Here is a 24,698-nt window from a genome sequence, read left to right on the forward strand (position 1 = left end):
TGATTTTTAAAAGATTTGCCAGGGTCAGTGCGGGGTTAGAGGAAAAGGGGGTAAGTGGGAAAAATTTGGTGAGAACTTTCTAAGGTGAAAGGGGGCTTCCTCAGACCTATCCATCAAAGCCGGCCAGATGTTGAGTACAGGAGCCTTCCTTGAGCCCAGATCATAGACTCAGTGCCTCAAGGCTGGAGCTGAGGAAGAGATGGACATAATTCCCTAGGCACAGTTAATGTGCTGGCAATGAAAGGCCTGGAGTAGCTAGTTCACTACTCTGCGGCCTAGAGCCAAGGTTACTTGCTCAAAAGTCTGAGCTGCTGGAATTATGTTTCATAGTACTCAGATTTATAGGAGCCTGTACTGATCTTTTAAATTATATAGGTTTCCTCCACAGATCTCAGTTTGGGTGACTGGCTTAATTTGGTTTTCAGTTTCTATCTGGCTTAATTGGCTTTTTCCTTAAGAGGTCATTTGCTTTAATTGGTTTAATTTGGTTTCATTGGCATTAATAAAATGTTGCCAGTTCTTAACCGATATGCTTGGTGTCTGCCTCATCATTTTGGGTGAGTCCAGGTGCAAGACGAATTACCCATTGACAGGTATTGTAGGCAGTGAAACTTACATCATGGGCAGGAGTCATACTGCAACATCTACTAAACAATTTGTTTGCTCTATGTTGCAGGGTGGGGGACTAAACAGCCACAAGGATGAGGATGGCAAGTGTAACATCTAGACAGGCTCTTGTTTTGTCATATGTACTACACAAGGGTATAGAATTGTTGGGGTTGACATAGTGAAGGTCTACCTATGTTCTCTACTTCCTGTTTTTATCAACAATGCATGCCTCACATACATACTCTACACAAGGTTTGTGGTGCTGGAGAAAGGGCCAGCTGGTAGTCTCATTGTGTTCCGCCTCTCACAAGGAGGTCTACTTTTGCAAAGTTTTATAATATATCCACCCTCTTTTTATGAAATGTGTTGCGGGTAATCTCCTTTTCTACTAGAGAAATATTTAATGTCTTGTTCTGTTTGGCCTGGATTATATTTTTATGGTGTAATATTGTAGTTGTTGCTGTTGTTATGTGCCTTCAAGTCGATTATGACTTATGGCAACCCTATGAATCAGTGACCTCCAATAGCATCTTTCATGAACCACCCTCTTCAGATTTTGTAAGTTCAGGTCTGTGGCTTCCTTTATGGAATCAATCCATCTCTTGTTTGGCCTTCCTCTTTTTCTACTCCCTTCTGTTTTTCCCAGCATTATTGTCTTTTGTAGTGAATCACGTCTTCTCATGATGTGTCCAAAGTATGATAACCTCAGTTTCATTATCTTAGCTTCTAGTGATAGTTTATTTATTTATTTTTATTTATTTATTGAATTTTTATACCGCCCCACTAGCATAGCTCTCTGGGCAGTGTACAACAGTGATAGTTCTGGTTTAATTTGTTCTAACACCCAATTGTTTGTCTTTTTTGCAGTCCCTGGTATACACAGAGCTCTCCTCTAACACCACATTTCAAATGAGTTGATTTTTCTCTTATCCACTTTTTTCACTGTCCAACTTTCACATCCATACTGGGAATACCATGGTCTGAATGATCTTGACTTTACTGTTCAGTAATACATCTTTGTATTTGATGACCTTTTCTAGTTGCAGTCGAGGGGCGAAATAAAACACAGAGACGTCAGCTTGGGTTGAAGAAGGGCCACTTTATTAAATTACATTAAACATAAACCCAATTTAAAGTGACCTGCAGAAGGAAAACCTAGGTGCGGGAACTGTCTCTAAGCAAGTATCTTGCCATACAGCTCTCGGGCGACCAACCCCTGCCGGAGGAAGGGCAAGCCCATGTGCTTACCTTTACCCAGGCCACACCTTGTAGGTGAGTAGGGGGGCCTTCCTACATCATCCGCACCCGGGGCCGGATAACCCTTGGGTAGATGAGATAAGTTGGCCCCAGAGGCAGCCCATATCCTGCCCTCAAGCCGGAAAGCTCTGACAGACAGGACTCCGAAACCGCCAATCACCTCCAAAGGTGCCTAAGGGGGCCACCTAGCTGTCCTTACCTATTTCCCTTCCTGCACCTTCCCGCAACAGTACTAAAATGATCTGCCCGGTAGGGCATTAACCTCCAATGCAAATTAGCCAAATTAGCCAAAACCACCTATTGATCACAATGCCCCCTAACCCGATCCCCTCCCACTCCCATAGTGTGGAGCAGGCAAAAAACCTGCCCGCCAACGAGGGTGGGCAGGATAAAAATTCCTACTCGGCCCCGAAGCGACCCCTAGGCACACCATGAAAGAGGGAGGGAGGGGTGGGAGTCGCGTGAGCAAAGAGGAGGTAGGAAGGGGTGGCTGGGCTTAAATAGGCCCTTAAACCCCGCCCCTTCACGCTGCACATCGCGTGTGCGTAATAGATGCGACGCGCGACTTTGCCCCAACGGAAGATGGAGGCAGCAGCTTCACCTCCGGCTGCAACTAGGCCCCACTCATCAGCTATGCGGTGAGTGAGGCCTCATTTCTCACATAGCTGCCCTCCCCAGTCCTAGCCTTCTTCTGATTTCTTTTTTTTTTTTTCAATAATTTTTATTCAGATTTTCATAAAACATACAAGACGAAATCATAAAACATTCAAAGACAAAAAACAAAATCAAAAATAGTTAAACAAAAAGAAAAAAAGAAAAAAAAAAAATAAATAAAAAATAAAGAGTAAAATATTGACTTCCCATTTGTCAAAGATCAAATCAGTTATAAGTCTATAATATATAACAATCCTGTCTCTTAAGTCATATTATAAAATCACTTTCCTCCAGTAGTTATCTTACTTAATCATCAAATCTCATAAACATTACTTTATTCTTTCCACAAAAAGTCAAAGAGAGGTTTCAATTCTTTAAGAAATATATCTATCAATTTTTTTTTCCAGATAAGCATATCGATTAATCCATCTCATTACTAATTATGATAATCTTATTGTCATAACCATAGTCAAAATAAACATTTCAATTAATCCATCACATCAGAATCTGTTAGGTTCAGTAATTTCAGTAGCCATTGTTCTATTATCCCTATTAGTTCCATTTTCCATCTTCCATCTTCAGTAGTCTTATTAAGTCCAGTAATTTCAGTATCCAATCTTCCATTATCAGTATTCCATAATAATCTTGCTGTCAAAGCCATAGTCATATAGTAAGAGTCTGATGGGAATTACCTCTATCCCAAATATTTTCTTGCCATCCATTCTGAATAGGTTGCTGAAATACTGCTGTAAAATCATATCTCTGTTCTTTTTTTCAAAATACACTGGGTCATCTCTTGAAAGTTTTTCCATTGTCACATGGCTGCAGTTAATTCCATAGATTTTCTCTATATTGGGCTCCATCACATCATTCCAGTCCAGAAGATTATCCATGCCATTGATAACTTTATCTCTAGAATCTTCATTAATTTCTTCAGAGATAACATTGAGTTCCAAACAATAGATTTTATTTCTAAAGTCCATAGACTCCAAATCTTGTTCCTGTTCCACGTTTGTTCCAATCTCCGGGATCTCCTCTCTCACAGGGACCCCTGTTCCAGTCTCCAGGGTCTCCTCTCTCACAGGGACCCCTGTTCCAGTCTCCAGGGTCTCCTCTCTCACAAGGACCCCTATGTCTTTAATCTCCTGTGTCTCCAAACAATAGATTTTGTTTCTAAAGTCCATAGACTCCAAATCTTTTTCCTGTTCCACGTTTGTTCCAATCTCCGGGGTCTCCTCTCTCACAGGGACCCCTTCCAGGGTCACCTCTCTCACAGGGACCCCTATATCTTTAATCTCCTGCTTCATTTTACTCAATTCAATTTTCAGCTCCTTACAACCCTGTCGCAGGTTTTGTTTCGTTATCTCAATCTCATCCATTATTTTCTGAAACATAGTTATTTCCAGATTCTCAGCCACTTTCTTAATTGCCATTTTAAAAGAAAAATATAGGAAAACCACTTCTTATTTCAGCAACAATTGGGTTAATACTCCAAACTTGGTGACATCACAGTATAAACAGAGCAGACAGCCTTATCTCTCCATGCTTAAGTAAACAAAATGCAGTTCCCAGGATCGAAACAATTAATGGCGGTCGTCAGGAAACAGATTCGTCAAAATAAAATAGACCAAAAAGAGAGTAGTCTCAGACAATATAATATTCTTCAAAATAAAAATCTGGAATAGAAATCCCTCTTCTGTGTATATCTTTAGAATGCAAATCCAGGACAGCTTTTTGCAACAAAAACAGAGATAAGCTATTAATTAGTGAGTAGCAGAGAGAAGTTATGGCTCCCCAGTGAGATGTCAAAAACCGATCAATCTGGCAAATCTCTTTTAAACAGCAACAATTTAAGTCAAGTAAAAGAAAAATATAGAAAGAAGGGTGCTTGCCTGTTAGTGCGTTCTCTCTTAGAAGATAAGATGAACGTTCGCTTTATCAGATAGAGCTTGTTGTTGAAAATCCGTCCCACCTTCGTCGGCTGGACCTCGTCCCATAAATTAATGAGATCTGGTCGTCCCAACAAAAATAGGCTTTGAGGTTAATCTCTTCGTTTCTCCCTACCCGGGAGAAGTTTAATCAGTCAAAAAAAAAAAAAAAACTGACTGATATATCTGAATAAGCTTCTTTTGAGGCAGGAGCCCGTCTCAAAAGCAGGCACAGGCTAAGTCACCCTTCCCGGAAGTCGCCTTCTTCTGATTTCTTGACTATTGTCTCCATTTTGATTAATGACTGTGCCAAGGTATTGATAATCCTTGACAAGTTCAATGTCCTCGTTGTCAACTATGAAGTTATATAAATCTTCTGTTGTCATTACTTTAATCTTCTTGACGTTCAGCTGTAGTCCTGCTTTTGTGCTTTCCTCTGTAACTTTCATCAGCATTCATTTCAAATCATTACTGGTTTCTGCTAATATGGTATCGTCTGCATATCTTAAATTATTGATATTTTAGTACTTTCTGAAAATAAATTGGGCAACATTTGTCTTCTTTTTTATGGTTACAAGCTGGATGTGTAAGATTGTATAAACCACCTCAATAGGCATGATGGTAAAAGTTTGTTGCCAGTTCAAATAATCAGGTCAGAACAGAGTGATCTTGGAAGTGAACTAGTGTTGTTCACTTACAACTTTGTTTCTGATGCAGAGGCATTTTCAAACCCACCGTTCTACACCAAGCAGTCCTAGACTTCTAGCAATGTAAGTTTCTTGGAACCATACAAATATTTTTGTGGTAAATTTTGACTTTTGTATTTGAGGAATATTTTAAATATTTTTTTAAAAAAATGTGGCTATGCTTCAGAGATAGTAATGCAATTATGTTCCCTAACTGAGATCTACTTTGTTGTAATCACATTTAGCTTTAATTTTAAGTTGGAGGCTTAAAATAAAATGGTTATAAAGTTCATTTTGCATTTTACCAGCTCTCACATCCAAGCTTGAAAATTATGTTTATGAGACCAGTCTTCAATGAGGCCAGCACTTAATTACAGTTGACTTAAAATAAGAGAATGAGTCTGTGCTTTCAAACATTGTGTCTCCATAAACAAACAGTTGCACTAGTTCAGAGGCAAGTGCCCCCAATACAACCAGATTATATGTATATACAATAATAACCATGGTGATCTCGAATCTGAACCCTTTTGTTCCATTTCTCTTGCCAGTTGATCTTGGCACAGTAGCTGGTCTGGTTTCTTTTTATCTGGCAATATTCATTCCAAATTTTTAAAGGTGGTCAGCTATTAATTTCTCTTTAAGATTTTTCCAAGATTTTTGTCTAATAGTGAAATTCTGAGACTAAAACTGTTTTTTAAATGCAAAAAAAGTCTGTGCAGTGAAAATAACTCAAACCAAGCACACACACAGACACACGGACAAAACCTGTGGGTAGTCTTTTTGGGACCAGATAAAAAGTTGTGGTTAGTTGCTGTATAAATGTTCAAGTTATGTGAACTTCTGAAGGCAGGAACAATGCTCTACTTCATAACTGTGTTTTCTATCTTAATATAGAAATTCTATCAAAGGATTAAGTAGTTTAAGTAGTGCTTCAGATCCTTTAGAAAAAATTACTATAAGTTCCCCCTATATGCAACCAAGATTTCCTTTGCAATTTCGGAGTTCCTTTCAGGATTTGATGGATCCGCTGTTATACACAACATCTTGTTGCACACATGTATTTTTTATGTCAGGGTTTCAGAACAGCATAGGATTGTGACTGCTTAAGAATGACCTTTCTTTGTTTCTTCACCCCCATGCTCTTCCCAAATCTGCTCTGGGAGCTTCTGGGAATAAAAGAGGAACGAGACGTTTCATTGTGCCTGTGGAAGTCCATTCTGCTAGTGGGCAGCCACCAATGGATGTCACCCAGTGAATTGTTGTGCATGCAAATTTGGTCCAGTCTATATTATAGCAGAGATATTGTACTGATTATGGATGATATTATAGACTATTTTGTGTGAAAGGATTCGATTTTGGGAGAGCAAATAACCACAAGAAAACAGAATGCTCATTACTAATTGTAAAGTATGATATCAGTACAAAGTATCCTTTTTTTCTTCATCAGCAAGAGTTCATTTAATTGACAACATAACATATTTCACAAGACAGCCAAAATTGTCAGAAAATTTTCCAAATGTCACTTTTAGTTAATTTCTGTGGCAGTGAAAATTTAGTTTTCTGGTAACTTTTGATTCTAATACTATACTGATAATGGCAAGGATGTCATAATGATAGTGTATTATGGGCCATTTAGTTTTAGCACTGTCAGTTCATACAGGCATTTTCTTTTTGAAGTGAAGTCTATGAAAACTTTAATTATATCTACCTGTCCCAAGTATATATGTAAAAAATGAAAGTGGGAGGGGGAATGAGAAACAAATAATGTGTAAAGGAATTGCTACAGTATTTGGTGATAAAAGTCTTTAACATGAGAATGTTCTTCACATCTGCTTTGGTGATTTGCACAACCTGATTCTTCAACCAAGATTGTTCACCTACTGTGGATTAGCAATTCAATTGTTTTCATCTGTAGATGAAAACCTGTCCATCAATTGTACTTTTCATCTGTAGAAAACCTCTTGAAGCGATTTCTGTGTACATTCAAGTCAAGGGCAAGTGCACAAGTTTTAGTGTTCACACAGTGAAACACCTTTTCTTTTCAGAAATGTGTACAGGAAGAATGTTGCTACTTAAGAAAATAAATACTTAATAAAAACATTCCACTTTATATCTAACCTATTTCTCTATTTATTGTTCAGCTAAAATTGACCATGAAATGGAAGAGAAATCACTGGCAGAGACGCACAAAAGGTGAGCAAAACAAAAAAGTTCAAACTCTTCCTGAAATTAACACAACAATACCGAGTATTAAAATAATAAGTCAATCAGGGCTTTGCATAAAAGTGTGGGTCATCTTCCTCAGACTAATAACAGATGCACATTACTCTTGTTCTGTGTTTGTGAGCTTCCCACTATATACAAAGGAAAGAAAAAAAGATGCTATTAAAGTATTAATAATGTGGATAATTACTTAAATGTGTCAAATTAACTCTGCGTAATTTAGTATTGATGTTAGCATTACTGGGGTCTGAGTCTTTGAAGACTTTTTAGTCTTACACAAAATCTGGTTTCTTTTTTCTCCTTCCTTTTTGCAATTTCCTCAACATTGTGAATTACTTTAAGAATTGGTTTTAGTAGCAATGGAAAATATTTTTTCTTAAAATTCACATTTTCCAAATCCAATGGAAATAACACATGCATCTGCCAGATATTTTTTTGAAGAATTGCTTGTAATACGCAAGGAAACATAATGGAACATGTTTTAAATAATAATGAGGAACTCTATTTTTCCTTTTTGCAAATTTGCATGATAATTAAGAATGTCACAACAAGTGCAATGGCTTACATTTACTCTGGTTATAATTGCTGTGTTCCATGAAATGTTTCATATTCCTTGCCACTATAACACCTGGTATGCAGTCCATTGTGCCTTGATCTACACTCTGTTAGAAGATACTAACCATTTGAAAACATAAGAGGCCTCATTTTGTTCACTCACTATAGTCTCATTTCTGTTTAGAAGGGAAGGGAATAATGAAATAGATTTGTGGTAACAGAAAACTGAAAGTCTTTGAAATAAATCAGATACTCATGTAGAGATGGGATGAACTTCTCTCCAGGTATATAGTTGTAACTTAAATAGTCTTATAAACAAACACAATAAGAGATTTACAAACATGGTGCAAAAATAGTTAAGTAATGCCCCTCAAAACCATGGTAGATGTACCTTGGACTCTGCTTTGGTCTCCAAAGCTCTTCTTTGCATATTTTTTTTATAAAAGACTAATATCTGTCTATTCCAGATATTTAAAACTGCCACAGAATACCATGCTAATTTAAAGGCTTTTTGTGACATAAGCTTTTATAGGGAAGACTCTATCAGGGGTTATGGAACAAAGTCTGTGTACAGTATGAAATGTACTTACTACTTACCTAAGGAGGATTGGTCTCCCTTGTATAGATAAGCATTCCTAAATCTTTCCTATTTAACACTAGAGACGAGGCAATAGGAAAAGACTCAGCTGTGTCTTTTTAAATATTATTTATACCTCACTTCAAATGCTGAATGCATTTAGTGTGGCAAAACATTTGCTCATATTGCAACAGTAAACTGGGTTGCTGTTTTTTCCCCTTCTGTAGGGCATGCATAATATGTTATGGTTTATTTAGCATTCATCTAACAAAATGCTTCAAACACGTTTTTTGGGCACAGGGTGAGAGGAAAGCTTAAGAAAACTAAATAGATTAGTAACATTCTGCTAATCATGAGTGCGTTGGGTGATTAGATGTGCTAGTTGCAGTGATGGATTAGATGGAGCATGATTAATGTGGGCTGGATTTCTTTTCTTTTTGAAGTGACTATGTGCAATACAGTGTCTATCTCATGATTACCTGTAATGAAATTACACAGAAATAGTCATTATTTGATATGGGGAGAAATGGTAAAAAATGCTTGCTGTGGCATTGTAAAACTCTGAGTAAAAAGAAGTTATCAAAAAAGGGAAGCTTTGAAGAATTCCTAAAATGAATTATGTTTTAAGAACAATTCTTCTTTTAGAACAGTCTTATTCTTTAGCAGATGAGCTGAAATGGAAAGTTAATCTTTCACACATAATGAAGACAAAGAAAATGGAATGTCTGACCTAGAGATTCCATAAAGTGTCTGGCTGTTCATTTGTCAGAAGTGAGATGTTTAACTGTTTCTGAAAGATTGTATACTTTTTATTTATTTATCATATTTAGTGACTTTAAGAATGTCAATGTGTGAAGTGTTTATTCAAGAAATGGATTTCTGGCACATGGGCAAAAAGTAAAGTGAAATGTTTAGCTCACAAATAAGAGCATATTCTAAGAGATTTGAATAAGTATCCTGAGATGAGAAGAAAGCACACAGGTCTGTGTTTATCTAGCTTACACAGGCAGACAAGGAAGGCTCCAGACTGGTATTAAAACTGAAGTGATACGGAATGTCTTCACCAAACCCCAAACAATTACATCACTCCCTGAACAATATTGATAAAGTGTAATAGAAAAAGACCTGGCACTTTCTAGTTTAAACCTTCATTGCTAACTGCTTGAGAATCTGTGGATTATTTGGCATGGTAAAGTAAGAAGGGGGCACAAACTGTTGTCAGCCACTATAGTGCGAGGAAGGGCTGTAGCTCTGTGGTACAATGCATGCTTTACATACAAAGGATCTCAGTTTCAAATTCCTGACATCTGAAGGTGAGGCTAGGAAAGACTCTTGCCAAAGACCTTGAAGAGCTGCTGCCTGTTAGGCCAATAACAGTTGTGCCAATAGTCTGATGGTATAAGGCAGTTTCCCCTGTTTTCATATATTCCTTTAGTTCATGCTTTAGTTTTTGTTAAGGTCTCAGGCAAAGTTTTTCCCCAATCCTGCTACCTGAGAGAAAACAACCTGGAGATGGAAGTGGCTGAATCTATAAACTTCTACGTACAAAGTATGTTTTCTAGGATTGAACTATTGTTCTGGCATATGAAATCTGGTGTGCACATTCATTGCATCCTTCAGCATCTTAAGTTTGGAAAACAGTCTGATCCCATTTTTAGGTAGCTAGTCCAAGACATTTTCCTGCCTGAGACAAAGGGCAAAATACATCTCCTCCACATGCAGAAATCAACTGGACTGGCAGTTGAATATCCCTGGGAATGGGATAACATTCATCACTGCACACGAGGGCAACAGACTAGTTTAAGGGTACATGGTCTCCAACAGAGAGCAATGGCTGGGGGGGGAGTCTCAGGGGGAATAGGTATGGAGTTGCCACTGCTGCTCCCTAGCATATATAACCAGCCCTGGCTGAAGTCGTTAAATAAAGTATCAGAATAACTCAGCAGGCTGCTCAGTCATCTTACAAACTTTCCCTGGAGTGCATGCCAAAATAAATCATCTCATACTAAGGCAACCCCTGGAATACAGCAACTTAGAAACACTTTATAACTCCATCTTACTCTCTCTTACCTAGCCCTAAACTCTAGATAATCACTTGTATTCTTGTATCCACTTCTTAATCGCTCTCTAACATTAAGGGAAATTGGAAAGTGGTCACACTCTGTTCTGGGTTTAACCAAAAAGCATTCTAAGAGATTTCACCCCCATCTGATTTGGAGGGAGAGGGGAGTCAGGAGAGATGAGATCAAATATATCAAAACACTGGAATGTACATTTATGACATAATGCTACATTTCAAGTTCAAAGCATGGTTGATTCACCATACCCGTTCTAAGGGAAGGAAAGATGAAAAAAGTAAACTCTCCGATCAGATCACAGGGCTTTTGCTCTGTGTTATTTCCAGCTATCATGGTCAGCTACATCTATGCTGTTCTGTGTTTTAAGTTTTTGTGGGATGTTTTTCAATGACAATAATTTCTGTGACTGTATGGTGCCTTTTATTGATTTCATGTACTTCACTGTTGTATGGACTGCTGGAGCTGCACATGCAGTTCTCTCCTATGCATTCAAGCAAATTTCTTCTTTGGCTTCCATATGATATGGAAACATACTCAGCTATTGTTTCATGTAAATAGCTGAATGCTACCACTTGATTTCTGCACACTTAATTCATTTAGTAAATTTATTGTTAATGAAAACAACAGGCAATTTATACAACAGCCAATTTATACAACTGTCTGAGAATTTACAGAATTTACAAAGCTGGACATCTTTGAATCAATAGACAGATATAATGTACTAGCCTATAACAATGGCCATGTTACTTTTAGCCTCTACGTTAAGTCATAGCTTAGCATAAGCAGGAATTTTGGAATTGATTTCTCATTTTAATTATTATCATTATTATTCAAATTAAAAACTGATTCTCCATCCTCACCTGTTGTTGGCACCATAAAACATTTTACATCCAGTATGAAACGTGTCCAATGATGGCGTGGAGTAGAGATTTAGTTTAGCTTTTGGAAACTTCAGTGAAGAAACAGAATCTTGGGACACTGATTTTTTCCCCCAAGAAAAGATACTGGAAAATGCATGGTTGCATAATAACACTTGACAAAAGCAAAGAACAAATGATGTTTTTTAGCTACTCATGTGACACCGCATTGAAGGTTGCCTGGTTTTAATGTTAACATACAAGTTCTATCAAACTGTTAGGAGCAATTGCTGCCACCTTGCCAAGTACAGTGGTTCATAATATATGGGTTGTCAAATGAGGCCTAAAATCCAGTTCCTTCCAGCCTGAAATAATAGCTGTTGTGTAGCTGCTTTGGTGCTGCTGAACTGGTGTTTCCTTTGCAGGATGCTCTGCTGTAGTATAGTAGGATACATTAGTAGTGAAAGGGACAGAGGCTTCTTCGGAAGCAAGATGGAACTAGATGGCTGTCCCCTACTCTCCATACTTAACACTTCAGCAACAGTATTTGAGCAACTCTACTCTGTGTTAACCCTTAACAACCATAAGAACTCTAAAATTAGTGTTTTGGGTTCTGCAACAGTATCCACTTACTATTCATTTTGTTATTACTATTTCTGTTGCATTTAAAAGTGGAAACTGATTGTGTAATCTGTGAACTCAGTCAGACCTCTGCAGCTTTAGTAGATTTAAATCAGAGCTTGGAAAAGTTACTTTTTTGAACTACAACTCCCATCAGCCAGCATGGCCACTGGATTGGGCTGATGGGAGTTGTAGTTCAAAGAAAGTAACTTTTCCACGCTCTGATTTAAATATACTAGTACTGATAAGCAGTTGCTGCCTGGAATCTGAATTTGCTGCTCTGGGCTCCTACTGGGAGAAAGGGAGGGATATAAATCTAATAAATAAATAAATAATTGCCATTTTCTAGTTCACTAACTGAGAGCAAAATTTCCTTTTAGGAAACGTCTCTTTTTCTCCACTTTTTATATTGTACTTTATTTTAAGTAACAGAAACTCTCACATCATTTGATTTTTTTTAAAGGGCCATGTTAGACTAAGTAAAACATAATAGGGTTGGGGAGGAATCTTGATTTAAGATAACAAGCATCTTGATTAGAGTAAACTCTAATTCTGTGATGCAATTTAAATCCTTGTAGAATTGTTTAAAATTATGTGTGCTATTGTGACCACTTCGGCATGATATGGGCATGGAGAAAAAGCTGGTCATCCACTTCCAGCACTGCTGCCACCTCCTGAATTCAGCTTTTGGTGTGCTTGCTAATCCATAATTATGGTAGCTTATGGGAATATGTGAATGGCTGAATTCAGTGCATATAAGACGGGGCTCACCGCACCTGCGAGTCAACATGGTATTTTTCATAGCAAGTTTTCACTGATATGCTTTTGAGACTTTTCACAAGAAGTTGCCCAAGGTGATATAAGAGAGAGAATTACAGACGTTATATTTGTAGTCCCTACTTCAGATGTCCCCAGTCTTCAAGGTTTATATGGTGCCTACAGAAGATGGGTTCTTTTTTCTGTGATGACACCCAGGTTGTGGAATGCACTTCTAAGAGAAACTCACTTGCTCTACCTCTTTTTTTCTTTTTGGCACCAAGTTGAGTCTGTTGGGTGGTATCCAGTTCTGTCCCCTCCACAGACAGAAGGAATCCATCACTAGAATGGTCTGCCAACTTTCTGAAGCAGACATAAGGAGGGTCAGGGGGAAGGGGACCACTGAAAAATGCCTCTGCCTCTTCCACTGAGGGATGGCTTCCATCATTGGAAGGGACAGCACTGGATACCACCTGTTCTGTTTATGTGAACTTTTGCTGGTGGCATATAGCTTAGGGTTGTTTTCATGCAATCTTCACCTATACTTGATTCTGCTGTAGGTTTACCTGTTGCATAGTTTCTTAGAAATTGGTTTGCTTGGAGTAATGGGATTTTGTTTTGAATTTGCTTTTGGCCATGTTTTCTTCTAAATTGTTTTATGTTTTATTGCTGAATTGTAGTTTTAAAATCTAACGTTAGCCTCTGGTATTGTTGAAAGGTAGGGTAGAAATACTTTAAATAAATTTTTAAAAAGAAAATTAGTGATGAATTCAGTCATATTACTCTGATGGGGATTGTGATGTGTAAAGTCGAAGCCATACAAAGGTCAAATCAGGGATAAATTACTATCTTAAAGATATTTAAATCCTTAATTGTGGGGGGATCTGAAGCACTTTGAAATCCGTGTAGCAGACATTTAGCCTCTGCCCTCCATAAACAAAACAGCAGTGTGAACAACGAACGACTTGTTTTTTAAGTAGGATTGAAAAGTCATGCTAGCTAGAGCAAAGCTGCTGACCTTTGTTAATCCCCGACAGCGACCTCTCTCTCTCCCCTCCCCAATTTCTGCACCAGTGGTGGAAGCATAGGTACAACCATACTCTTTTCTCAGGCACCCTTGAGATAAGCATCTCTAAGAGCTTTGCAAACAATACACTAGCCTTACAAAAAAACCTGCTCTTCATTACTAAGTGTTCCCAATTTGCTGATAAGGAAGTTGAAGTGCCAAAGTATTGTGACCTCACCAAAGTGACGTTGTAATTAACAAGCACATGACTAGAGCTGTGGAGTTTTGACTGTCAGTTTTGTTCTCTAATTACAGCATTTCCACTGAGCACACAGTCATAGCTTATGCTCCAGTGGTTCCTGTTGTCTGGTCTCTGTGCCCGTTAAATCACTGTTCCCCTTTCATTCCCAAGCCTGACTTTTAAAAACTTTAAAATTTTGTTAATGTGAGTGGGAACCTGGAATTTTACCCTACAGGGGGATTTTCAAAATATCATGCTGTAACAAAAAAAATTAGGTTAACGAAAGACTGCCAAAGCCTACTTTTCCCCCCTTTATTTACATTTCTGGCATTGTCAAAAATCCCTTCTGTTTTTGTTTTCTTTATATGTTTTCAGTTGCCTCTCTCCACACAAAAACCTTCAAGTTGTGGATATTAGAAAGAAGTGTCCATTTGATGCCTCTAAAAGCCTCTGTGGATTTTTGTGAGTTTATGTATAGTGCTTTATCCAGTCTGAATCTTATCTACCTACCTAACTTCCTCTCAAGGGTATTTATACCACACTTTTTAGCCCTAGCAAAGGGCCCTAAAGTGGTTTACAATAACATTTAATAAAACAATTATATAATTAAAAACCAAATAACAGAAGGTCCTTCATCACTGAACATGCAGATCTCCATATAAATAAAAATTGTCAAAAATTCGCCTTAGTAATTGACTCCTTATGGTGATTCTTCCACCTAAAAATAGTTATCTGATGTCACATTCATAATACACAGAATATTCGTTGTAATTTTGATTGTGTAAATATGTTGTCCTTCAGATATAAAAAAATGTTATTTAAAATGCTAAAATCATAGAGAAAGAAAATAGCACATCATTCTCTTTCTCGCCAAGTACAAGGCTATGACCTTTACCCTCCATGTATATTAGAATCATCTTATTATAAAAAGGCATGGGAGACAACATGCCATAGCTTGCATTCACTCATTTATTTTCTTTTTAAAAATAAATGAATGCTAGAGGGATGTTTGAACTACCATATATGGGAAACTTTCTCAGAACAAATGATTATTTTAAGTGCAACTTACCTTTGCTTACTTGATAAACAACTTAATTCCTCGGGAGTCCTGTTTTTAAGCCTGCTTGTATTGCAGCTCATATTCTACATATTTACTATGTAAGTAATATTTGTATATTATTTTTGACCGTGTGCCAGTTTCTGATATTTTGCATTTTACAAACAGGTCCACTGCTGTAGAAGTGACCTAGCTGAGGACTTGAGTGTTATTTGTAGCAGTTTAGATAAAGGGATTCTGCTTGTAGTTAAATGTCTCTTTTGTTACTGAATCAACTTTCTTTTGGTTCCCAGCAAGATTAACAGTGATCAGTGTAAAAGCTCGACCTGCCTCCTTTGATCCCATAGTATTCTTAGCCAAAGCCTTCACATCTCCAGTAAATATTAGTGCTATTTATTAAACTCATTGAGCATTTATTTGTTTATTTCATTTATTCATTTCAATCTAGTCTGGCTTCCTAATTGTTGAAAAGGATTCAAATGGAGAATTGTGTCTCATTGGTATCTTACATTTAAACATAGCTCCCAGAAGGGCATCTTGGAATGTGATGCTTTTAATCTTGTACATCCTTGAGTAAACTTGGTGCTGTTCCGTGGAGCTATCATTTCATTCCTAGGACAGCTTCGGATTTTATATGGCATACAAGATTGCTGCATGTATAATGGTGCACAACATGTGAAGTCTGAAAATCAAAGATGCAGTTTTAAACAGCCATTTGTGCATGTTTGGGAATCAATGTCAGTTCCCTTTACACAGTTACTGAGCATGATTGGACAATGGCTGCTGATGATTTTGTAGAGCTTACAACTTGCCACATAGAATCACATAATCATAAAATAATAGAGTTAGAAGATGCCTATGAGGCCATCGAGTCCAACTTTCTGCTTAATGCAGGAATCCAGGTTTAAACATACCTGACAGATGGCTGTTCAGCTCCCTATTGAATGCCTCCAGTGTTGGAGAGCCCACCTTCTCCCTAGATAATTGGTTCCACTGTCGTACTGCTCTAACAGTTAGGGAGTTTTTTCTGATGTTCAGCTGAAATCTGACATTGCTAGTCTTCACTGGCCAGCTTGGTATCATATAAACTAATGTTTGCTGCTTCATATTCAGAGACCACAAGAACAAAAATCATCAAATATTTCAGTGCTATTTCTGTTGACAAAAATGCACAAATATTGTTCAGCACATTTAATTAAGAGTAAAACTGATGCCCCCTCACTGTCACTTATGCTCCCTAAAAATATAATAACCCCACCACCACAAAAAAAAAACCCTGAAGGTCATCTCCTGCTGAAGGAGTGGCATATTCGTCTAACTGCTGACTTTTTCTAGCCTTTCAGTTGTTGGCAGCTGCTTGGTCCCCCCCCCCCATCCTGTTCACTTGCCTTCCCAACCATGCATATCCTGCATAACTTTAGGCGTGGTTCAGAAAGAAAAGGTGAATTAGCAAATGTAAGCTAATAGTCACTGCACCATCCAAAGCAAATGGCCTGAGTCATAAAGCAGGCGAGGTTCCTGGCAACAAAAAGCAAGTTATGAAGTTAGTACATTTGGAGCGTATGTGAGGGACAGTGTGACCCTTGGAGGATGTTCAACTTTGATTCTCAATTGTCCCTTTTCTAAATCCTAATTGTTGCAGATAAAATGCCACAAATATGGGAATAGGAACCCTCTATGATATTTGTCACCAAGACCATAGAGCTCTACTAATAATACAGCTCTACTAGAGGGTCATAATTTGGGAGGGTTATAATTTGCATAGATCATGTCTCGGTTGTTAACTTGAAGAACCAATATGCCCACAGCTAGGACTAGGGCTCCAGCCCTATTTGGAGAGATTGTTGCAAGTAGGGATGGACTGAGCAGCTAATTCCATCGCATTTCAGTCTCACTGGTGTTCAGTCACCCCATTTTGTGTGGATTTTCAGAAAGAAAACACAATAAGTCAGTATTTATACATGTTTATATGCACTTTTATATAAAATACACACTTTTCAGTGCTTTTAATCCATAAAATACATTTCAAAAGTATTTTACATAAAATACTTTTTTTGTCCACACTTTTTACACACCAAAACTGCATTGCAAAATCCAGAGAAGTGTCTAATCTGACTGGAATTTGCATTCTGATCAGCAAGCAAGCTCAGGAGCATCAGACTAAGTCAGTCTGCTGTGAAAAGTCAACCAAACAAATTCCTCCTCCTTCCCTAGCTGCAACTACTGCAAACATACTATTTATTCATTTGTATGTTTCTGCAAATTGTTCCCCAAGACAGAAATCATAGCATATGAACATGAGTCTGAAATGGATATGCTTAGCTGTCCTTAAATGGAAAATAAACTCATCTGTGAACTGGCAAATGTCACTGTACCAAGAGGCAAATTGCCTGAGTCAGCAAGTAGGTATTTATTTATTTATTTATTTATTTATGTGTGACACAAGTTTTCTTTTGTTTATATATAAAAATATAAAAAATAATAAAACCAACTCATATAAAATATCAAGGCAGTGTGCTGTGAAAAAGATTTGTTTGCTCTAACGAAATAGCTCTGTGGCAATGCATTGTGGGGAAATATCTTACTTGGATTAAGGCCTAAACCTCAGTGCTGAGAAACAGTAAGTTTTCACAGCTGAAGCAAATTAATTGAAAGCAGAGTGAAAACACCTGTGTTATCAGTTATGAGGCTGGTGCCTCAAGGCAAACTGTATGTCCATTAGGGTGCAAAACCCCTGGAATATTCCATCACCTGAAAGTCCTCTGGCTCATTAAATTCTAGCCATTTCCAGACTTTTTCCCATAAAAGTGATTTGGTGCTTTTGCGAAATGCCCCCTCTTGCCTGATGATGTCCATCTCTAGGGAGATGTGAAACTATGGGGTCAATTTGCTTATCTTCCTATGTTTGTAAGTATTCAGCTAGGTTAGACAGACTTGCTATTTTAGACATGACTTGAACTTTCTGTGTTTGGTAATATACCTAACATTTTGGGTGTTTGGTTTAAGGAACTCATATGCTGCTATGTTTTTGCACTTATTCTTATTTTAATAAATCTACCTCTAATTTCTTCAGTGTGTTCCTTGTAAGGGTAATTCTTTGGCAAGAAAGTCACAAGCTAGTGTGTAACTGGGATTCTGGCCTGAGGCTCTTGTCCTGTGGAATCTCTGACGGGTCTATTATTCTGGCACTTTGGGTTTCCCTTTGGCCCAGGGTAGGAGACCAGGTTAAAGGGATGGTGGCAATCTACCTACCTTGTCGAGTTGGTGTTTGGCTTCAAGTCAGCCCTAGCAAGGGTGGCACAAGGTGTGCCTGGCTGGGACCAGATATATCAGGTTGGCTGGCTGGGTGGCCCCAGGTTCTTCACAGGTACAACAAACTATACAATAAAACATAAAACACCATAAAATAATACAAAATAAACATTAAAATGACTGCCTAATTAAGAAAGTTTAAACAGCTGCACCCTAAGGGGCTGTCTATCTCTGTCTGAACCTGCTCACATACTTTGGTCTATACAGGATGCCCTGGTCCACATATTGCCATCGCTGTTGGTACACAGGATAAGACCTTCTCAGTGGTGGCACCCAGTCTATAGAACTCCCTGCCTTATGATATCCAGACATGGGCACATGCATATGCATATAGAATTACGCAAGTACAGGAATGTGCTTGGCTGCCCATGCTACCCCTCTAACCCAAAGAAGGGAGATGTTGTAGGCTCCTTTTCAGATTGTTCCTAGCTATCACTGCATATCCCCCCTTCCCAAGGAGGAATATTGCTTTGGAATTCCCAGAGTCCAACATTCCATCCATTCTATGCCTGTGCTAGATTGCCATAATAGGTCTGCCATTAGGAAGTATTTCAACTGTGTTGCAACACATACACACACTCTCTGTTTGGACTGGAAAGATTCACTATTTGATTGTCTTCTGTCCTAACAAATTACTATGTGAATGTAGTGCTACAACAGAAAGATAGAGCAAAGAGATTTTCTGCAGTTTAGTAGAACTTTTTTCTAAAACTATGCTTCTTTCACTGTTATTAATTCACTATTTTTAATTCAAAGATTTATTGCCTATCTTTGGGCACAATTAGTACATGGCATTTATTTTTATTTCATAATAATGAGTGGTATTCAATTTTAGTCCTACTTACAGTAGACCCATTGAAGTTATTAGACATGACTACCTTAGGTTCATTAATTTCAGTGGGTCTGCTCTGAGTAGGACTCAGCTGAATACGTCTCTATGTCTTTAAATTAACTCAAGACCCACAATAGTGCACGTGTATGATAAATACCAGACTTCAAGTTTCCCAAGTAAATACAATACAGAATATGAAAATTAAAGAGTCAGGTCTACATTTGTGCTAAGTATCAGCCTACTTACCAATACTGTCAATGTGTATGATAGATGGATAATGTTTCTCATTGTTGCTAATAAAGTAGTTGCCGTATTTGTTTACTTCAACAGCTTTTTGGAGACTGCAGCATATTTCTGCATGAAACCGAAAATGGGCGAGAAGGAGGTATCCTTAAATGCTTTCTTCAGCATTTGGCATGAATTTAGTTCTGATTTTAAAGAGTTCTGGAAGAAGGAAAATAAGCTTATTTTGCAAGAAAGGTGGGTATCTTGATTTAAAATTATTAGATACAAGATGTTAAATATTACAAAGGTGTATAAGAGCACCTTTTATTAAAATTGTCTTGATATAAATGTTTACTGTTCAAATATCATGATAATAATAAATTCTTAACTCCCAGTACATAAGTAATTGCTACAAAATACTCACAGATTCTCCTGTTTGGCACTCAAGACTCCAATATCTCCTGACATGCTGCAGCAGACAATCTGCTATTGCACAATTTTAAGTTCTCCAGCTTCACTTCTGTCATTTCTTTCTTGCATTGGGTAATTGCAGATGTTGCAAAATGCAGCAGACCAGTTCCTTCATGTGATGAGGAATGAGGAACACATTTAGCCAATCTTACAACAGTTGCACTACCTGCCAGTTACTCTAACCCTTAATGGCAGGGATGGGGAACCTGAGGCCCTCCAGATGTCATTGGACTATGCCTCCTATCATCTCAGTCCATTGGTCCATGCTATCTGGGGCTAATGGAAGTTGGAATCCAGCAGCATCTGGAGGGCCAGTTTCCCCATTCCTATTTAATGGCCTAAGACCTGCATGGGAAGATTCTCTCTCTAAACTCACTTGGCAACAGTGGTAGAAGAAACCCTACCCAGGCACCCATCGTGAAGAGACGTGTAGTTGAGATGGTTCAGAACATTTTCTGCAGTAACTCTGATGCACAATTTATGTACATAAAAGTTCACATTTTCCATGAATATTTTAGGCACTGCCTATTTTAGCAAGACTTTGGAGACTTTTAGGCTGGCATACTATGATGTTATGGCTGAGACTGTATTGTTGTTGTTTATGATTATGTGTTTTATTATATTTTACTGTCATAAACAATATTAGTCTTAATTGGGGAAGAAAAGATATAAATCTTTGAATAAATACAAATAATAATGGCTGGTGCCCTTGATACTGTCCATTCCTAAAGTTAAAATCAATACATTGTTCTGTAGCACCTTAGAAACTAACAAAAATTATTATTGCATAAGCTTTCATGAAATAGTCATTACTACTACTACTTCTTATTAAATCTGTATTCCACCCTTCCTCCTAAAGGAGCTACTTTTTGATGCTGAAGTGGACTCAGTCATGCTATGGTGAATTCTGTCTGCCTTTCCATCCCAGTGCCTGAATCACTCTTTGATATCACCATAAGTACTTTATTCAGAGTGACCTCTTTGTCCTAAGTTATAACTATCAGAGATATAATTATAATGTCTTCTGTTCCCTGTCCCACCAGTATTATTTGTCTGCTCTCTACTATAAGTAGAATCCCTTTTCTGTCCTGCCCAGTCCTCCAATTAGCAGCCTCAGTTGCCAGGCATGGAAAGACAGAGTTTGTACATTGGATGTTATATTTATTGAGTCCTAGGCATTTTACATCAATTTTTCTAGTACTAACTGCTTTACTGAAAGCTTGACTTGATGTTATTAATACCTTTAAGTAATGCATTACAGATTATTCAAGAATATAAAAAGGAAAAAGCAATGCAAGTGTTATGCTGGACTTCCAAATATTAATGCTGCCTTGTTATCCATACACTCATCATTAAGCCAATCCATGCCTATCCATAGTAATAACTAGCGTTAGGTAATCTGAAAGAACAGCAAAGAGTTGATGAAATCAAGCTCATATTATAAGAGGCCACATTCACACCATACACTTATTCCACTATTATTCCACTTTAAACAGTCATTTGGGCTTCCCCCAAAGAATGCAGGGAAGTGTAGTTTGTGAAGGGTGCTGAGAGTTGTTAGGAGACTCCTTCTCACAAAGCTGCAATTTCTAGAGTGGTTTAATGGTCAGTCCCTCATCCCAGAGAACTTTGGAAATGGCAGTTCTGTGAAGGGAATATGGATCTCCTAACAACTCTCAGCACTGTTCACAAACTACACTCCTTGGGATTTCTGGAGGGAAGCCATTACTGGAATAAATGTATGGTGTGAATGTGGTCTAAGTGTGTAAGACTTGCCTTTCCAGTCTAGCCTTGATCTTGCAGTGAAGTTCTATATCTATAGAAAGACAAGGGGGATTGGGTCCTCATATGCATCTACTGCTCCTGTTCAGTTGTGCTTGTTTGTTTCACTAGCAAAGGCAACAACCCCTCTGTTGATATTTTTGTGGATTTGTCATGCATGGAACTACGTTCCAGCAGTGCTGCCTGAATGCATCAGCACCAACCAGCCACGGACAGCACTTTTCAGTCACTTGAAGCTACTGCCTTCAGGAACCATTTCAGTTCATATCATAAGATACTCTTAAGCCCTGGCCTTATTGGGGTCACACTGAGTTTTATAAAGAAATGCTTATCTGAGTGACATAGTTCTTATTTTCTTAAGTTATTAAATCATAACACTCTGGCAAAGTATGGTTCCAATATTTTGTGATGATGCTATCTTGAGCTTGGAGGATATGATTTGGTCCCCTGTAGAATAAAGCCCTATCTTGGAGAAAATTTTGGAGAATTTTGATGACAGGCATTTTCAGTCATATTCAGTCTCCTGTGGTCTTTGGGATGACATCATTCATATATGATCATTGACTATGTAGTCTTAGTGATCCCACAGAAAGTAGAAAATTAGGATGGAATATAAATTTAATTTTCTGATATCAGCTACTAGGATGAAGATTTTTACCACAGCTGTTAAGAGAAAGAGAGGAGTTAAACTCATTTAGATTGGAAATCAAGAAATACCTAACAATGAGTTAGCAATAAAAGAGGTTAGCCTAGGAGTTTTCAAAATCTTCAGTCTAGGGATGATTGAAATACAAGAATCCAGTAATTGAAGTGATTTTGTTTTATTTATTTTCAGACTCCTTTCAACAATGCACTTCTAATAAGCTTATTTATAGTTATTTTGTTATGATAGTATTTTTTTAAAGAATCAGTTCTCAATTGCTTTTAACTCAGTTTTCCAGTTTTACTCCAGTAATATAATGGAAAGAATTAATGGTATTAGGTTTTACCAGAGCTGAATCTTGAGGCTTTACTCCATTGCATCAATGATGCCGCCCTGGGCTCCTACTGGGAGGAAGGGCAGTATATAAATCGAATGAATGAATGAATGAATGTCTTTCCATATCCAAGGAGTTTCTTAGACCAATTTTTAGCAGGACTTGGTCATCTTCCCATTGACATCAGCATGTCCAAATGTTACACCTGTTATCTATATTTTAACTTTGCTCTGAAACCTTTGACCCTTCTCTGTATTCCAGAATTTTATTTTGAATACAAACTTCCAAAAAATCTCTAGTATGGTATGTTTCTGAATCTTTGGGTAACCAGATACTGCTTTTGAGAACAATGGGTTGCATTCCAGTCATTCATAATACATGAGGGTATCCAAGGATTTTCTTAAGTCAGCATTGACAGCTATGGAGTGTGACTGCTCTGCTCTTTTACTAGGCATCACTATTCATCACTGGGAAGACTTCTGGGTATGAGAGAGCAACTTATTCTTCCAACCCGATGGCAGGAATCTTAATAGCTCATTCCAAGGTTTTGTAACGCCGTCATCAGCTACCTTTTCTCTTTTGTTTTAGGTGGGGTGTAAATTGAAATGGGTTGAAGGTTTTCTTCATGAAATAAATAGCCTATATTAAGTTCCCATGAAGGGTGGCATATACCCCTCCTGTCTTTCTTTTTAGTGGGAGAAGCACAGATGCTCTAGTTTTCTTAGTGCTATAACTACTGTCTCTAGTTGAACCTGCAGGACGAAAGGAAGGGCTCAGGTTTTGGCTAAACTGCCAAAGAGGCATGAAGAACTTTGGGGAAGAAATTGAGCAGGAATGCAGCCCATTGCTTAAGAACCTAAGCTTCACCTTTCAAGGAATTTGCTTCTCTGTTATTAGAACAACAGTTCACAGCTACCTTCTGAAGACTTCTGGTTGAGACTTCTAGGCATACATTAATTAAGAAATTAATTAACGAACCAGCACATGCACACCACCCTTTATCCAATTTTAATTTCAGGGTGGTGTACGACATAAGATTAATACAAGAAAACAAAACAAAATCCTTAAAAGCAGACTAAGATTTGTGCAGATTAAAATGCCTGGATACATAAAAATGTTTTTCCTGGCACCAAAAGCAAACCCCTTGGGGTACCACTGCTAAGAAAGGACTGCCCTGAAGAACATACCTCTGATAGAGAAGGCACACAGAGAAAGGCCTCAGCAGAAGATCTAAAAGCATGGAGAGGTTGATTGGGGAGGAGGCAACCCCTCATGTATTGGGATCCCAAGGTATTTAGGGCTTTAATGGTAAGTATCAACAATTTAAATTTAGCCCAGAAGTGAATGGGCAGTCAAAAGAATGCCTTTTAAATTGGGATAATATGCATAGCCTGAGCCCTACCAGTATGGGTGTCTGCAGTGGAGGAAAGGGGTACAGTTATCTCTTCCCACCCGCCATGAGTCATGTTGCAGCAAAGCCAGGAGTCTAGGATCTTTGTAACTTGCATCTTTTTTCATATCCAAAAATGTTGCTTTCCCCCTAAGTTTGTAAACATTTACAAATTATTCTGCTAATGCCAGTGTGCTAATGTCAGTGCAGATAAAATCCACCTTTATTGCACCCATATTGCAGGGGCTATTGCTGAGAGAGTGTGGGTTACACCAGCCCAAAGTAACCCAGTATGATCTTAAAGTGTAGTCCAATGTTGTTATTTTGGCATGTTGGGTTTTCTTAGGGAAATGCAGGGGGGTGGCTATGAAGTTGATTTGAGCAGCAGTGCAATTAATTAATGACTGAAGGGTGTAGAAGGAGACAGGACACACTTAAGGGTTTCAGTAGTGAGTGGAAAGATGTTGTCTGGATGCAAGTATGCCCATTGAGAAATAACAGTGGTAGACCTGGTCTACAAGTTTTTCAAGAGATTAGGTCTACTCATACGTTAACACCTTTCAGTTGCCAGATCTACCAGAAATAGTAGACCTGCTGTTAAATG

At 38.0% G+C, this 24,698-nt stretch overlaps 1 protein-coding gene across 5 annotated transcripts in view; it reads left to right on the forward strand.

The window, feature by feature from the left end:
• FMN2 (formin 2) overlaps positions 1–24,698 on the forward strand; it is a 340,988-nt gene that overhangs the window by 299,002 nt on the left and 17,288 nt on the right. For all 5 annotated transcript variants that reach the window (XM_061624583.1, XM_061624581.1, XM_061624582.1 and 2 more), the window contains exons 16-17: positions 7,276–7,327; positions 19,580–19,729. In XM_061624583.1, coding sequence (XP_061480567.1) covers positions 7,276–7,327; positions 19,580–19,729 — 202 coding nt within the window. The remainder of the gene's footprint in view (positions 1–7,275; positions 7,328–19,579; positions 19,730–24,698) is intronic.

Source organism: Rhineura floridana, chromosome 4, assembly GCF_030035675.1.
Source record: "Rhineura floridana isolate rRhiFlo1 chromosome 4, rRhiFlo1.hap2, whole genome shotgun sequence".
In the NCBI taxonomy this organism is placed as follows: domain Eukaryota; kingdom Metazoa; phylum Chordata; class Lepidosauria; order Squamata; family Rhineuridae; genus Rhineura; species Rhineura floridana.